The sequence below is a fragment of the Triturus cristatus genome, chromosome 10 (assembly GCF_964204655.1).
Source record: "Triturus cristatus chromosome 10, aTriCri1.1, whole genome shotgun sequence".
NCBI classification, from domain to species: domain Eukaryota; kingdom Metazoa; phylum Chordata; class Amphibia; order Caudata; family Salamandridae; genus Triturus; species Triturus cristatus.
The window spans coordinates 325,589,361-325,606,597 of record NC_140593.1 but is presented as its reverse complement, the minus strand read 5'-3'; the positions used below and the strand labels follow the sequence as shown (position 1 = coordinate 325,606,597).

Sequence of the window (17,237 nt, the reverse complement as noted above, 5' to 3'; positions counted from 1 at the left end):
AATGCACTGCTGATGACGTCACATATTGCATCACTCATGACATGGTCAGTGACATCACTCATGACATCACTGATGACATCTCAAATGACATCACTGATGACATCACTGATGACATCATCCTTGTGATAGAGTGGCAGACCTCCTCTCCCCCTAATATAACCTTTGATACACACATTCAAAAATAGAAACTAAAATTTTCAAAACAATGGACATACCAATACCAGATACAACAACCTATTCAGTAATTCTAAGATCCACATACACATCCACTCATTCACCAACAGTCCTATACAGTCACTCATATATGTACTCACTCATCATATGTACTCATACACCTATACATCCTGTTACACAACGCCACTCATCCATAGAGTTACTCACACACATAGTCACTCATGCTAATAAAGAATCAAACTTCCATTTACTTGCATATAAAGTTATATACACACCACCACACTTACTACTACAGAAACTTACACATACTTAGTCTTTTAAACAATCACTTATAGAAACACATACTTATTCAAACAGGAACTCTTCCAATCTCTCACTCTCACATATACTCACTTATATACACCAATAGTCACATATACTAGTTTAAAACATATGTAGTTACTCATAAAGTCACTATTGAGACAGTCATTCACTCACTAACACACCCATGCACACTCATCCACCCATACAGTCCTGCAGACAAGCTGTCTTCAACACATGCAAACAGTGAGTCACTCATTCATGCACCTATGCTCTACGTAATACCTGCCACCGAACCATACAGATACTCAGACACTCATACTGATACTCAAAAAACCAACTAATAACCTATATAGACACTCATGTAGCTACTCACCAACCCATGCAGCCACTTATACACAAAGTGAGAGACTGATACAGATATTTACATATTTAAACATTACTCACTAAGCCATGTATTCACTAAGATACACTTAATCAGTCACTTATACAATCAATTTTTCAAAAACAAATCATCCATTTAGACACTTGTATACCCATTTATTCTTCCATCGACCTTGAGATATACATATATAAAACATATGTAATTTTCAGAAAAACACACATTCACTGGATAATGTCATCAGTGATGTCATCATTGATGTCATTTGAGATGGCATCAGTGATGTCATGAGTGATGTCACTGACCATGTCATGAGTGATGTAATATATGACATCATCAGCAGTGCATTGCGGGCGCGTGAGTTATAGTTAGCTGAACTAACTATAACGGGGGAATTTCAATGGTTTTGACCGAGTGAAAAGTCCAGCTAACTATAACGCCCCTGAAACCTATGGTTTTTTCAGTGAATATATATATAAATAAATACCATAGTAGAATCATGGTTATAGAGCTGGAAATAGGCATTGTGATGGCTTCACAAATCCAGTAAATGCATTAAAAAAAGTTTTGTATAAAAATATTATTTATTATTTTATTGGGTGGCTCTGAAAAGAGCCTTTGTGTTAATAGTGTCTTGTGCACACTTATAGGAAGAACTGGATATATTCCTCGATGTTAGGAAAGAGCTAGTTGCCCTTCTGCTGTGAAATGGATTCATCCTTTCGTTACACTCCTGGCATGTTGTAGCAGATATTTTGTGGTGGTAAATGGAACCCATCCTATTGTCACAGAGAAATGCTGAAATTGTTTTATTGACATTTGTCCTAGATTTCTCAATCTTGAAACAAAACTGAAATGACTATTGCCATTTCTACCTTTGGCACATGTTGGAATATATAAAGGCAGTGTGAGGAAAGAGAGCCATCAATTGTGCCAATGTCTCCTTCATTTGGATTTCAAGTTGAACCCTGTGATTGTGTGCAGATCATTGCACCACAGTGCACAATCATGAGTTCTAGTCACAATCCTAAATGCTCTCAATCATAGATAACAGTTGATACCACTTCATACCTCTGTGGCCAATCTACATTATGTCCACTTGGGGACATCCAAGATATCTGTCAATGCCACAATTGTTGTACTCTCTCTGGCCCAAAAGATAAAGCTGTGTCTCACAATGCACATTCTACCTATGATGCTGGTATGCAGCAACTGGACACCTGAGTGGTCAGTGGCAGAATGAGAAATTTTCCCAAACAGCATAGAGAGTGAAAAGAATAGGAAAAAATCAGTGGAAAGGTTGTGGTTGGCTAATGTTTGAGTGCGGGTGATTAGGTTCAGTAATGAAACCCTACTACCAGAATACGTGTATTCTGATAGGGAGAGAAAAATAATTTCCGTTACAGTGATTGTAATATGATATGTTTAAAGTGTACAGGGTGACTTCCAATGAGATTGTTAAACATACCTACAGAGCAGTCAAAACCTTCTGAACTTTTTACCTGGAACTTGGTTGTAAGGAATTTCAAATCAGTTGCCATAGCAACTTGCCTTGTGAAAAGTTCTATGAGGGAGGAGGTGTTAGATTGTGCACATTTATATTGGAAATCAGACAAGTGAATGTGTTGACACAGTATGGCGGGTATTTTTCAAGGGAAAGGAAGAGAATAGGAGCAGATACAAAATACCTACCTCACCCTTTCCCTTACAGTTGTTCTGTTTGTGAGAGTGTTTGCGAGCTCCGCAGATCCATTGTGAATTTACATGGGGGGCTGTGCTGACACCAAAATGGATCCACGGTGCTCAATATATAGCCATCACTTAGTGAAGCCTGTAGGTGGTGAATTCATGGTGGATCTGAGAATCTAGTCAAATACGGAAAAAAGGGTACATTAGGTTCAGCCAATAGTGACTGTTCCGAGGGAAAAGAAATTAAATGCTGCTTTGTAACTGGGTGACGGTTTCAAGGCTACAGACACATATATCCCTTGCATGACCTTTCCCTCATGAGTTCATCTCTGGCTGGTGAGGAGGTGATGGGGATATAAACTCTTTTTCTTTTGGTTTCCAGAAGTGTGCTGATTTGAATGTGGGACACATCTCTTCATTGAACTACAGCTTCTTTTTCAGGTATTTGTTACAAAGTATACTTTTGTTTGAAAAGCTTTATTTTGATCACCAGGATCATAAAGCAAGTTACGATAATAAAAAGCACATATAAATACGTGCAAATATGCTTTACATTTAAAACTAAAGAACAGCTTTTCTCCAGTTCAGTCCAATGATAAAACCAAACATGCCTAGCACTTTAGAGGTTTCAGGTTAAATCAGTCTGATATTGTAAAGTGCCAGTGCAAACCTAGACTTTGTCTTGCTACATGGGTCAAACTGATTCGGGTTCAAGAGTAAATAAAAATGAAGACATAACGTACATATATAAAAAAAAATTAAAAGGAGCATTTTCAGTCCATTTTTGCAAAGTGCAAAGTACAAGCCCAGTCTTTAATATTCTACAATGAACAAGCAGATACATGATGATCTGTACATAAGGGGAGGCTAGATGTATCTATTAAAAAGTTAAAACATTAAAAAACTGAGCAGACTATTCAGGTGGGAGTACAAAATATACAGGTATTATAAGTAAGGTAAATGGATCAGAATCCTGCAAAAATTACATCTGGGATAGAAGACGAATGTGGGGTAAAAAACAATACCACGCCTCTAACATGAAAATATAATCATTTAACGAATTGCTTGGAAACACTTGGTACGCCATGTCCAAGCAGACATAACAAAGTTAGAAATGGCAAACAATGTTTCTCTCTTCATGTCCATGCTAAGGTTTCTGAAAGCATTCAGATGCTCTCCAGTTCCCAAAGACCAACAAATGGGCACCATCCATTTAGCTCTTTGTGAAGCATATGCTGGACAGAAGAATAATATATGGATGAGCGTCTCTGATGCTCCCACACAGGCTGGACATAAGTCTTCTTTTTCTGTTACATCCATCCACTTGCTACAAAAGACCTTTGTCGGTAGCGACATGTATCTAAACTGCAGATTCAGTGTGCATGCAAGTGACAACACTATTTCATCAAGTGTGGGCTCGTAGCAAGGAGGGGTTTAAAATCTAAAAGCTCCACAGTTTGAGTACCTGTGTATCCAGTGACCCTTTGGACTGTCATGATATCCTAAAAGGTACTTTTCAGACCGGCTTTGGCGACTGAGCTTAGATCATCTGGTATTAGCCAAAAAATTTCCAATCCCAGGTTTCCCAAGAGATTTTTCGCAAATTTCCACTATGGGATTTTGGAGGCCTTTACCAGCACCAAGAGCTCTCGTAGGCCCATCCAGTAGGGTTCAAAGGCTGGGGAAGACCATAGCCTGTGCCAATATATCAAGATTCTGAATTCAACCTTTTCTCTTAGTATCCTTTAGGACAAATCAAGATAGACTTGGACCAGTGGGGTACTCATCAGAAGACCCAATAGTGTTCTTGAAAACCTGTGTTCGACTATTTGCAATAATCGGGTGTTCATACAACCCCAAATTTCAGAACCAAACATAGCTGCTCCTTATACCGTCACAATATAAATCTCTAAGGTCAGGAAAACCCTCTTCGTGAAGGTCCACTTTGGGATTAACAATATTAGCAGCTTGGTAGGTTAATTAGCAGCTTGGTAGGTTAATTAAGGTTAGTTGATAGTCGTATACCCAAATAATCAAAACTAGACACTTGCTTTATTTGACTATTACCAATGTACATTTTACGCCTCCTAATTTCTTTTGATGAGTGCAGCTTAAAGCCATACATTTTGTTTTTTAACTATTTAATCCAAGTCCCTACTCCCTACAAAAGGTGGTAAAATCGTTCAACTGTTGGGGACCCTGGAGGGGATTTCGTTATCAGCAGCGTGTCATCTGTGAATAGTAAGCGGGCACCCAGCGACCACCCACTTTTGGTGAGTCACACCCATCTCTGCCCAGAAGATCAACTACCCTGTTAAGAAACAGGGAGAACAGGGTCGGTGCAAGGGCACAACCTTGTCTAACACATCGGGTCTATCCTAAAAGGGTCCAATAGCTGGATCTGCGCCCCATCTAACTCTGAATAGTTATCCGAGTGTAACCATATTAAAATATCCAATAAGCTCACTGGTAAGCCCATTCTTTGCAGCTCCCTCCATAGTTTACTTCTGGGTACTAAATCAAAGGCAGCACGCAGGTCGACAAAGGCAACATTAAGCTTGCTTCTTTTACTAAGCATACATTTGTTATCATTTTGCCATTGTGTACATCACTATTGTACAGTGTACAACATGTTGATTGCAGACTAAAAAAGATTACACAATTCATAAAAGAAGGAGGAAACCAGAGAGCCAAGATAATTCTATATTTATTGTACTGCAATGCTATTGATTGTAATTACTGGATATTAAATATGAACCAATTTCTATTTTATATAGTATGTAGGTATGTCTGTTAAATTGCTGAATGCCTACTATGTACTATATAATAATGTGTGCTAAGAGTAAATGTAGTATAGGAGAACAAAATTGAGTAAAGCTAATTTAATGCTTCAAAGATATGGAAGAGCAGAAAGTGTTCTTAAAAGCAGGTCCTACATAGATTAAAAACAATAGATTCTATTGATAATATGGTATAGTGTCTGTGAAAAAAGAAAACAAAGCTAAAATATAATGTACAAGAGGGTTGCCCACTTATATGATTTCTTTGGAGGAAGACTGGCATCTCTGCAAATAGGTCTGTTGTGGGTACAAACTGTAAGCAGACGAGATTTGGGGAAATAATAAATGATGTGTGTGGCACGCAACAGTTGTACTCATGATGAAGTTCAGAGTGAAAGCTTTATGTAAAAGAAACATGTTTACTTAAAAGGGGTGCTGTGTCTGGTGGGGGACTAGCCTTTCTATGGTAAAATGTGTGTAGAGTGCAAATTATATGTAAATCAGCCTTTGCAAAACAGTAGACGATGTATATTGTGGTGGACTAGTGCCTCGGCGAAGATGTCTCTTCATGAGTAAAGATCTTCCTTGAAGTGACTTGGCTAAGGTGTAGCTTGTATTTTTGTGGGATATTGGTCTGTCTGTGAAGAGGTTAGTTCATAGAGAAAGGCATAATTTAAAGAGCATTTCATAACTGTTAACAGCATGTTCTAGTATGCTGATCCTCTTCTACATGCAGTTGTCTCCCTGAATATAGCTGTATGGCAAGTAACCACTCTCCAGTAAACACACATCAACATTGTGAATGGTAAGAATCTCCTACCTACAACTGTTCGTTCACCTAAACAAAAGTGTGGATGAAGATCCCAGTGCTACACTATGCACATTAGCTGTTACTAGGCCAAGCCCCTTTAACATACAACTTTGTACATAATCGAAGCCCAGCCTGAACACTTCAAGCCCCTACCACAAAAAAATACGTACTGGTAGAGATAACCTTTTTAACATCAAACTGAGGCTTGGTCAGCACTTACCTTTGGGCTTAGAAAAAATAGTGAAGAAAATGTTCTGAGTTGGTAAGGTTCACCAGGTTAAGGTTACAGGTGGTGTTGGAGGAGGAAGTGCCATCTTCAAGGAGCAGCTGGACGAAGTTGCAGTGAAGAGTTCTACGTTCAGACTTAGCCTCTTTTTTGGCAGTCGATAATCTCCAGCAGGACAAAGCTGGTAGATGTAGCTGACAAGAGTTCCAGGAGGGCAGAGACCCCTTTGCTGTAAGACCGCTGAACAGTATTTGCTACTGCAGACAAGAACGTAACAAGAGCTGCTGCAAAGTCAGGTCATTCGGCAATTCACCCGGGGGGGGGGGGGACAGACGAGCAGGTTGACCCCTGTCATCTCTTGGTTCTCAAAGCAGTTTTTAGCCATAAACATAAGGATTTTGGATATTTGGGCACCTTTACCATCACAATGAAGGGTCCAGGACTAGAAGGGCACCACTTTGGGGTTTAGAACTCACTTAGGCTCAGTCCAGGCCTGGGTTCAAGATGGTTGGATCCTTTTGAGTTCCTGAGGCTCTGATCAGGAGGCCTACCAACTAGCTCTTGGAACACTGGTAGTCCTAGATTCAAGTGATGAAACAGGGCTCAAGCAGCAGGGCAGGCCTTTGAGATTTCAAGGCAGTCTCCAGGCTGTTACACAATCCTTCCAGGTACAGCAAAGCAGTCTTGTGGAGTACACAGCTGGCCACAGCAGTAGGCAGTACTCTGAGAAGCCATCTGCATGTTCAGAAAGTGAACTGAGGAGTGAGTCTGAGGGTCTGATTTTTTATTCCTGGCGCCTTCATTGAAGTAGAAGAAGTTTCTAGAGAGTTCCCTTTGAAGTGCTTGAAGTTTCCTGCTTCCCCTCCCTGGCTCCAAGGTGGCTGCATGAACAATGAAGGGATGATATATCCTTTGTTTGAAGGCAGGGCACTGCCTATTCATTTGCAAGTGGGGCTATGTTCAGCTTCACCCTACCATCCTGACAGTTGATGGCCCATCTAGGCACACCTAATCCCTCAATTGTGTGGCTGTCTGGGTTTAATAAACAAAGTACAACTGAACACTACAACCAGTCATGTGACCTAGAATAGGCTCTAGCCACCAAAAAGGAAAGGAAAATGACAACTTTTTAAAAGTGGCATTTTCTAAATTGTAGCTTAAATTGTAGCTTAAAATCTAACTGTACCGTTAAAGAGGATTTTTATTACAATTTCTCAGACACCAAGCATGAAATGCTTTCCTGATCCCAATCAAAAGTTAGAATTTGCAATAAGGCAACCAAATGTTATCCTATGGGAGAGGTAGGCCTCACAGTAATGAAAAATAATTTAGATGTTTTTCACAACCAGGACATGTAAGACTTAAAAGTACATGTCCAACCTTTCAATTTCAATGCACCCTGTCCTACGGGCTACCTAGGGCCTGCCTTAGAGGTGACCTAAATTATAGGCCATACACATTCCGTTCATACCAGGGAGGTCTAATCCTCCATTTGGTTCAGGCCAGTGTATTGACTTTTAGTATGCAGAATCCATTTAAGTTCCCCCTTGTTGAGAATTTGACTTATGTCAGCACCGCTGGGTGGTGGTTTGACCACGGTAATGACTTGACATTGAATGTCATCTTCTGTGTGTCCTTTTTCAGAGAAATGGTCAATGAGTGGTGCATTCGGTACATTGCAACAGAGCTAGCTTCAAATCCCTATTTTCTGTATTGTTTGTCCAAAAATGGCATAGGCCACATTTGCAGTATTACAATTGGAAAAATGTTTAATAGCAATGTTAGTGTTGCCAAATATGAATTCTTTGCTTTCAATTGTGAATTGACTGGCAACTCAATTATCACATTTGGAGTGTCCGACCAAAGGGAGTGCCCCCATAGGTCATTGAGGGTCTGTGATGTCTTTTTAATTGGAAGGCTGGCTCTGACTAGGTGGTCTTCCATTTTTCTGTTTTTACGAAATGGAAAAAGAGGACGGTCGAGATTGAGGTTCCCAGCATTAAATGTTGGCCTGTGTTTCAAGATGCATTTTCTGACTTGGTTAGAGACAGATGAAAAGGCTGTCACGCACACTAATCGGTTGTTGGTGTCTTTGGTCTTGGGTGTGAGAAGAGTGTCTCGTGGGAAGTACCATGCTCTCTTGATAGATTTGGGAACTAATTTTCACTGGATTCCCCTGGCAATTAATCTGACAGCCAAAGTGTTGGTTTCACGAAAATAGGCTAAGCCTGGGCGCAGTGCTACGCTCCGGCCGCGGAGTGTGCGTAGTTTTGCCTACTTCACGATCCGCGAAGTAGGCGAAGGGCAGGCAGGCTACGCACACCTGCCTGCACGGGCGCCCTCGCATGCGTATTTGTGAGGAAGAAGTCGGCAAGAGAAAAGGAAGAGCGAGCTCCAGGACGCCGCAGCTCAGTTAAGTTATTTAAATTACTTTAAGCTTGTTTTTTAAAGTTTGGGATCATTCCCACTGCATTTCAAAAGTGGGCGGGAGGAAGGCGGGTGGCACGTAGTGGGGCTACACGGAGTGTGCGGATGTGCGTAGATTTGCCCCCACTCCGTGATGCTCCGCGTAGCCCCACTACGCCCACTTCGCCCAGGGTTAAAATAGGCTTGCTTAAATGAGCAGTTCCTTCTAATGCGAAGCAATTGTGAGAATGGAAGTGAGTTGGTCAGAGAAAAATGGAATACAAGGTTGGCAAAGGTCTTATCCTACCCACAGATGTCCTATCAGCCCAACCAGAAAGGCGCTGTAGCATTGGGGGACCATCAACACGCCTGTTGCCCCATGAACAGTTTGCTTGGGCTCACCATTCAGGTAATTTTCCCAGTATATGAGGGGATCTCCAGAGGTATCACAAGCTGCCTGTTCTACAGTCTGATGCCTTATCTGCTAAAACTATGGGCACTCTTTTTGGGTGTTACTGAACTCCTCACTGGTGGGCCCACCCTCTACTTATCATCCAGCAAGTTCAGGCAGGCCTCCAAGGGAGGTAATGTCCTCCCCCGTAGTCTGTGGGGCAGCCTCCGCTGGTGCCCCATTCAGCTGCACCATGGGAGTTTCAGGGACCGGTTTCCCACATCCCTTGCCCTTCCATTTCTTGGCAGTTATCTGGGCCATTCTTCCAGGCTCCAGCCTTCCTTGACTCCCCTCCTTGGCAGCCATGGACCTGGTGGTCACACAGACACACTCAAGCAACCCCAACATTTCCAGGTATGACCAAAGTGTCACTTCCCTCCAGGCAGTGTGCACTAGATCATTTCCTATCAAAAAGTCCACTTGCATGGCAGGGCTTACAGTTACCTTAAGAATACCTGAGATGCCCCAATCAAAGCAAATCAGAACCACAGGGTAGAGGCTCACCTGGTTATCTTCTACTACAATCTGGTGAAATGTATTGGGTACTATCTGCTCTGAGTACGCAAGGTGAGCTTGACATGCTGGGTACTGTGTCAATCAGAACCTCCACTCTCTGCCAAGTGATGGTGTTGGTGTTTGGTGTGTTTATTGCCTCTATTCCACTGGAGAACTGGAGAACTGCAATATCACAGCATAAAACATTTTTTAAACTATTAAACCTGTAAAGGGGTGGGGGGGGTGGGTTCTGGGACCCGCCCAAAAGGGCTAACAGAGCATGGTATCCCTACCCTGTTCCATTATATTTCTTTTTTAAAGTATTCAGAATAGGAGACTAAGCATCCCGAGTCCTGGAAATGGCATAGGGAAATTAAGTTTCATTCCCCCCCCCCTTTTTTCTCCTTCAGTCTACACTCTGACGAAAGGCCTACCCAGAAAGGCATTTGGGCACAGAGTCATTAAAAAGCACACAGGGGAGCACTTAGGGCCCTATTTGATTTTTGGAGTAGTCACCATTGGCCTGAGGGGGGACTTTACATCGACTAGGCAGTGACTACTCCATCCGCCAAATTAAAAAATTACAGTCTAGCAGGCAGTCATTTATAAAGGCATTGTCAAATCGGTTGCTGTCAATGCATTTTAATTGTTTGTTACAGGGTTGCATTGGAAAGACAAAGTCCCGAAACAAACAGTTATCTTTTTTTCTTGGGGGTTTGCTTTTTGTAAAGAAAAAAAGGTAATGCTTTCCTCACTATACCGGGTTTTTCTCATGCTGGAGGGGGCATTAAAATGTTGATATTGTTCCTTACCATCAGGTTTTTCCTGGAGGTAAGGAACAGCAAAGAATGACTACATGTCCGCCAAGCCAAATTGGATGGGCAGACATGTAGTCTTTTCTCTGACGGCCCTTACTACCTAGGTACCTTTGGGTTAATCACGTCGGAGACTGCTCTGTCTCTGCCCTGATTAACCCAAGGATCCACCGGCATCTACATGCGACAGCCGAACCACATTCTTGGCGGTGAGGATCCTTAACGCCAAGAATTATATTGGGCTTTTAGTAAATAAACTTTGTAAAAAAATTGGTGAAATTTGCTGACACGGTAAATCGTTTGGATTCTTTGAACACTAAGGAAGCAATGTTATATGAATTATGATAAACACTAGAAAGTGGGTTGATAAGTGTGCAGTGGAAGTCCGTAGTCAATGTAAAAAATTGTATCTACAAGTACATTATACAGCGGATAACTTATAACTCTGAGATCCTGGAACCATTTGGAAAAACTGTGTTTCAAGTAGAGTGCTAATTTTCTTAACAGGACAGCAAGCTGAACTGAATTGTAACTGGAATTCCCTCTTCTAAGATGGCGGTAACAGCATTGTGATGACACAGCAACATGTACAATAACTCTGAAGATGGCAGGTAAAGTGGGGTACAGTACACATACTTCCGGTGTACAGCAAGCACAGTGTATGCACCATGACTGATTCACTGCATTCAAATGTTAGGTCCTTCCCTCCCATGGGAGATTTTGAGGGGGGAGAGTGTTTACTCAGTACCTGGGAAAATACTGAAATATCTGGAGCCAGTAGTGTGCCCTCCATGGCTCTAGGTATCCTATATTGCTAGTTATAATAACAATCATATTTTCTCATTTATGAATGTGACTGACCCACTTTACTATAGATTAAGTTACAAAGACATTTGTATGTTTCTTTTTACTTCTTGAGCCTGTGGCTGTAGGATTGAACATTTATAGAGAAGGCAAAGACATATCACTATTTTATATAACATTTTGCTATATGTTGATCCCCTTTCTTCATATATCTACATCCATCACTCGTCCATATCCATTGTGCTCTCACCCATTCACCCATGCACTTATTCAAACGTTCATCCCTGTGCTCACTTATTCATCCATACATGTATTCACTCGCAAATCAATTATCCACACATTGTCAGGTATTTATCCATTCATACATGTACTCACATATCCACCCAGATGTTGACTCCTTCTCGCTTTTACCCGCTGACCTATAAACAAACTGGAAATTCAATAAATAAACGATTTCCTTTATAAAATAGCAAGACCTATTGGCTTTCCCGGTTCTTGATATGCATGCTGTTTCATTTCAATCATACCGTACCTGGCATGTCCGAATTCCAATGAGAAAACTGTACAGCCTCTTTGTTAGTCCAGACAAATGTCCCCCTTTCCTTCATGTCAGCTAAACCGATCCAGAAATATTTCTCTGGTCTCAGTCCAATTAAGCTGGTCAAAAATGCATGTTCATATCTGTAGAGAAAACACAGGAGGTAAACCAATGAAGACAAAATGCAATCCAAATGCATTTTTTGCAGTGTTACTTTAAGGTAATTTACAGCACAAAGGTGAGAGTGTAGAACAGGAAATAGGGGCCAGATGTACGACCATTCACTTTCGCGAGTCGTAAATTGCATCGAATTGCGACTCGCAATTTGTGACTTTAAAAAGTGAATGTACAACTGTGTCTCAGACACTGTTTGTGATTCCCAATGGTGTCGCAAATTGCATGACTCATTAATATTTATGAGGCAAGCGCAATTTGCAACCCCATTGGGAATGGCTAGCACTCCCAGGGATGGTGGCCTGCTGGGGTCAGCAGACAACCATGTCTGTGCCTGCTTTTTTAACAAAGCTGTTCTTTTTTTTTTAAATGCAGCCCATTTTCCTTTAAGAAAAACGGGATGCATTTGAAAAAAGAAAAATTTAACTTTTCAGTTTCATTTTTAAAGGGCAGGCAGTGGTCCCTGGGACCACTGCCTGCTCTTAAAAAATATTCTCGCACACACTCACAAAGGGGAAGGGGTCCTCTGGGGACCCCTTCCTGTTTGCGAGTGATTTACAAACTACTTGAAGTAGGTGGTAAACTGCGAGTGTTTTCCCGCTGCAAATGCGGTCGCAAAACAATAGTACATTGCATTGAGACTCGGTATTAGGAAGGGACACCCCTTCCTAATAGCGAGAGTCGCACATGCTATTTTGCCAGTCAGTAACTCGCAAAATTGCGTTTGCACATGCCAGGACCCTTTTTTGCGCTTGCAAACCGGCCGATCTCCCATTTGCAACCACTGGCCCTAAGAGTAATCTGCTTTCCAACTTTGCTTCAAACCCCGCCATTTCCTTGTTACTCGACTGCATATTGCTATTGAAGTAGTACAACGAGAAAGAAATAAAAATCGTATGTACTCAAACAATAACACATAGAATTATATATGGGTACCAGTGAATTATGGGGATGTTTTTTGCCAAATGGTCCTGAGTGACAAGAGTGAAGCTCGAGTAGCCCATGCTGTCATTCAGAACCAGGAGGTGAAAAACATCCCCATAACTCACTTGTTGTTGATCTACAATGATATATTATGCAATACACCCACAATGATCTGCCTCTACTTTCAACTACTATGTAGGTGCAGAGGAGTAATGAGGAAGCCATACATAACATTGCTCTCACCTCCTTGTCCCAAACGTAAAAAGATCCAAAAAGCATACATGGTCTCCTGCCACCCACCCCCACCATACTCTGTGCCCTCGTCTGCCTCTGTTACAGAAGCTGTGCTCCCTACTTTCCAGTGCTGTTGTGCAGGGTCTATGAGAGCTCTGCCAAAGCAGCCTGAAATTTATTTAGTGGAATAACAGGTTTTGTTAACAAATGTTGCCATGTCATAGCAGTGAATTACCATATTTAGAGTCTGGCTTTCACGTTGGTGACTCTCGCTGAGAGCTACACGTAACATAGAATTATCTATAGGAAACAGTGAATTACGGGAATGTTTTTCACCAATGGATTCTGAGTGACATCAAATATACAACAAGAGTGAATTTTGAATTTTCTATACTGTCACCCAAAACTCCAAGGTGAACAACATCCCTGTAGCTCACATTTTTTTACCCATCGTTAGAAATTGGGTCTCTAGTTGGCTGTGGTTTGCACCCTGTCCAAGTAGGGACCCTCACTCTAGTCAAGGTAAGGGAGTCACACAGCTAAAATAACCCCTGCTCACCCCCTCGGTAGCATGGCACGAGCAGTCAGGCTTATCTCAGAGGCAATGTGTGAAGTATTTGTACACACATACAGTAATGCAGTGAAAACACTACAAAAGGAGTCCACATCAGTTTAGAAAAATAGCCAATATATACATGAATAAAACCAGACCAAAACAACATTAACCCAACAAACACAAGTCAAAATATAACTTTTAAAAGATTAAGCAAATTTAGTCCATAGAAATCAATGGATGCATCTGTGTTAGCGCAAAGTAGCTTAGATGTGTCAACAATCAAAGAAGGTGCAAGGTGCAAGAGAGGTGAGGCGCCGGAAAAGCAAAGCAATGCATCAGTTTCTTACTACATAGGGGAGGCGGTCAGTTTCTTACTACACAGGAGAGATAATGCGCTGGTACCGTACTGCTAGGCAGGGGAGGTAATGTGTTGGTTCCTCACTGGCAGGGGAGGTGCTGCGTCTGTTCCTTACTGGCAAGCGAAGTGATGGATCGGTTTCCAGACACGCGGCCTCGGTTCCTTACTGTGGTGCAATGTCGATGAGGAATCAGCTTAGAGGGACGATGTGTTTAAAATCCAGATGCGATGCGTCAATGTGACAATGGCGATGCAGGTGCTGCATTGATTCCTTTGCTGCAAAGCAGGTAGAGCGGGTGCCATGGAATTCAGTGACATGATTCTCAGGACCCGCACTGCATTGAATTTTCTGGTGCACTGCAATGGCCCGCTGGGGCCTGCGGTGAAAGATGTGGTTGGTGTGTCGAGCAGGAACCATGCTTCAGTGCAGGCAGCAGCGATGAGTCTATCTTTTGCAGCGATGCATTGAAAAAACAGATGCAGAGAGTCAATGCATTGATTTTCTCCTTAAGCTCACCAGGTTACCCTTAACAGATCCTGTAACTGGATTTAGCACCAGTTAGCAAGTCAGGCCTCTCAGCAGACGAGCCAAGGCAGAGGCAGGTGAAGTCTTTGATGGCCCTGAGACTTCCTTACGGGGGCAAGTACACAGAAGCCCTTGGAGAATCTTGGGGGCAGGAGGCAGAAAGCAAAGTCCAGTCCTTTCACTTCCAGGACAGAAACAGCAGGCAGGCAGAAAAAAGCAACAGACAGAGTGACAGTCCATCCTACAGCATTCAGCTCTTCTTCCTGGCAGAAGGTCCTCAGTCCAGAAGTGTTCTGATTTTGGGGTGTCAGAAATCCAATACTTATACCTCTTTCTGCCTTTGAAGTAGGTAAGCTTCAAAGGAAAGTCTTTGTAGTGCACACGACTCTGCCTTTCCATGACCTGGCTCAAGACACACTATAGGTGGTGAAGACTGCTTTAAGTGAGGACAGGCACAGCACTATTCAGGTGTCATTGAGAACTCCTTCCACCACTCTAGCTCAGGAAGGCCCATGAACCTGATGATGGCCCATCTGGATCAGGCCTGGGTGTAGCTCGCAGAGTTTCGCTGCACGGAACTCCATGAAGTGACAAAAAAACTCCACGGAGATCCGCAAGTGGCGGAGTGCAGTGTGAACTGCTGTTCACGCTGGTTTCCTGCTACTCGGGTAGAAATTGTACCCGAGCGGCAGCTCGCACTCGCAAACTTAACGTTCACGACCGTGAGCGGTTAGAAAAACTCCGCTGCGCTACGCAGAGTTCATGGAGTGCGGAGTGCAGAAAACTCCACAAACTCTGCGAACGGAGTGGAGTTCACCACCCAGACATAATCAGGATATGCAAGGCACACCTCATCTCCATTTCTATGACTGTGTAGAGTGAATGCACAAGAGCTCAACTGTCAGACAAACCAGATATGTATTCTACAGACAGGCAGAAGCACAGAGAGAGTAAGTAAGAAAATGCCCACTTGTGTTTGCCTTGTTCACCCTAAGTTGGCAGGGTATGCCCAGATGTGGGTCCCTTGCTCACTTTGCCACTGGATCCAAGATTGCCTGGCTGATGAGGGGTGGTACTCCAAAACCAGTCCTAGGAGGCTTGTTTCCGGTCCAGGGAAGACCTGGCTTATCAGTTTGGGCTGGACTGTTCCCATGACTGATTTGCATATATCTGGTCTGAAATGAGGTGGCGAATGAGCTAAAGAACGATGATGGATTCAACCCAGAGCTGTGACTGTGATGAGTGTCTAAAAAGTTCCAGCGCTCTGTTCATCATCTCCTTGTGTTCACTTTCTAAAAGTGGCATTTTCAAACATGCAATATAAAATCAAGCTTCACCAAAAGATGTATTTTTAAATTGTGAGTCCAGAGACCTCAAACTCCAAAACACTATCTGCTCCCAAGGGGAAATTACACTTATAAGATCATTTAAGGCAATCCTTATGTTACCCTATAGCAGAGATAGGTCTTGCTATAGTGAAACACAAACTTAGCAGTATTTCATTATTAGGACATGTAAAGCCCACCAGTACATATCCTACCTTTTAACCCCTTCAGTGCAACGCCCTTTCCCCCTCCTGTGCCGGGCGTTGCACTAGTGGGTGGGGTTCATGACGAGATAGTCACGTCATGGGCACAGCGCAACCGTGCTCCATGACGAGACTATTCGTCATGGGCACTGAAGAGGTTAAATACATTGTACCCTGCCCATGGGGCTGCCATGAGCCTACCTTAGGGGTAACCTACATGTAGAAAAAGGGAAGGTTTGGGCCTGGCAAGTGGGTGCACTTGTCAAGTCGAAATGGCAGTTTAAAACTGCACCTCCAGACACTACAGTAGCAGGTTTGAGACATGTTTCAGGGTTATTCGTGTGGGTGGCATAATCAGAGCTGCAGACCCACTAGTAGCATTTGATTTACAGGCCCTGGGCACCCCTGGGGCACGGTACTAGGGCCTTAGTAGTAAATAAAATATGCCAATCATGGATAACCCAATCTCAAATACAATTTAGACAGACAGCATATGAACATTAGCACTGGTTAGCAGTGGTAACGTGCCCACATTCCTAAAGCCAACACAAATAGGTCCGAAAAAATAGGAGGAAAAATTCCAAAAATTCAGGGTCAACTCTGCAAAAAGGGCCAAGACCCATCTATAATTTTATGTTATAGAAGTCCCCCAAAATCATTTGTACCTGCTTTCAACTGCTATGTAGTGGCAGAGGAAACATGGGAGTGCCATACATAACATAGCCTCTGTTATGTAGCCCTATTTCAAGGTTGAGAAAATAAAAAAAACCTTAACTGCCATTTTTAATCAACCTCCACCATCTTACCTGCCTTCCTTCCCCCTCCTGCAGCTGTGTTTCTGCTTTCAGTCAACTAACAAAATAGGGCAACCAAATTATCCCCAAGGATAGTAAAGTAAGTTTTCTTACAAAATATCCTTTGAGGAATTATTTGTATCTACTTTAACAATGTCTTATGGTCACAAATATGATCCAATTAATTTACTTGCTGTACAAAAAAGTTATCGTCATGGATAATTTCAAATGTTTTTACTTCATTTGTCTCATTATATTTTGTTCATTATACA

At 42.4% G+C, this 17,237-nt stretch overlaps 1 protein-coding gene across 1 annotated transcript in view; it reads right to left on the bottom strand.

Moving 5' to 3' along the window:
* LOC146789395 (macrophage mannose receptor 1-like) overlaps positions 1-17,237 on the bottom strand; it is a 742,402-nt gene that overhangs the window by 540,975 nt on the left and 184,190 nt on the right. Inside the window, exon 11 of the mRNA XM_085631522.1 lies at positions 11,866-12,014. Within this exon, the coding sequence (XP_085487648.1) occupies positions 11,866-12,014 (149 nt within the window). The remainder of the gene's footprint in view (positions 1-11,865; positions 12,015-17,237) is intronic.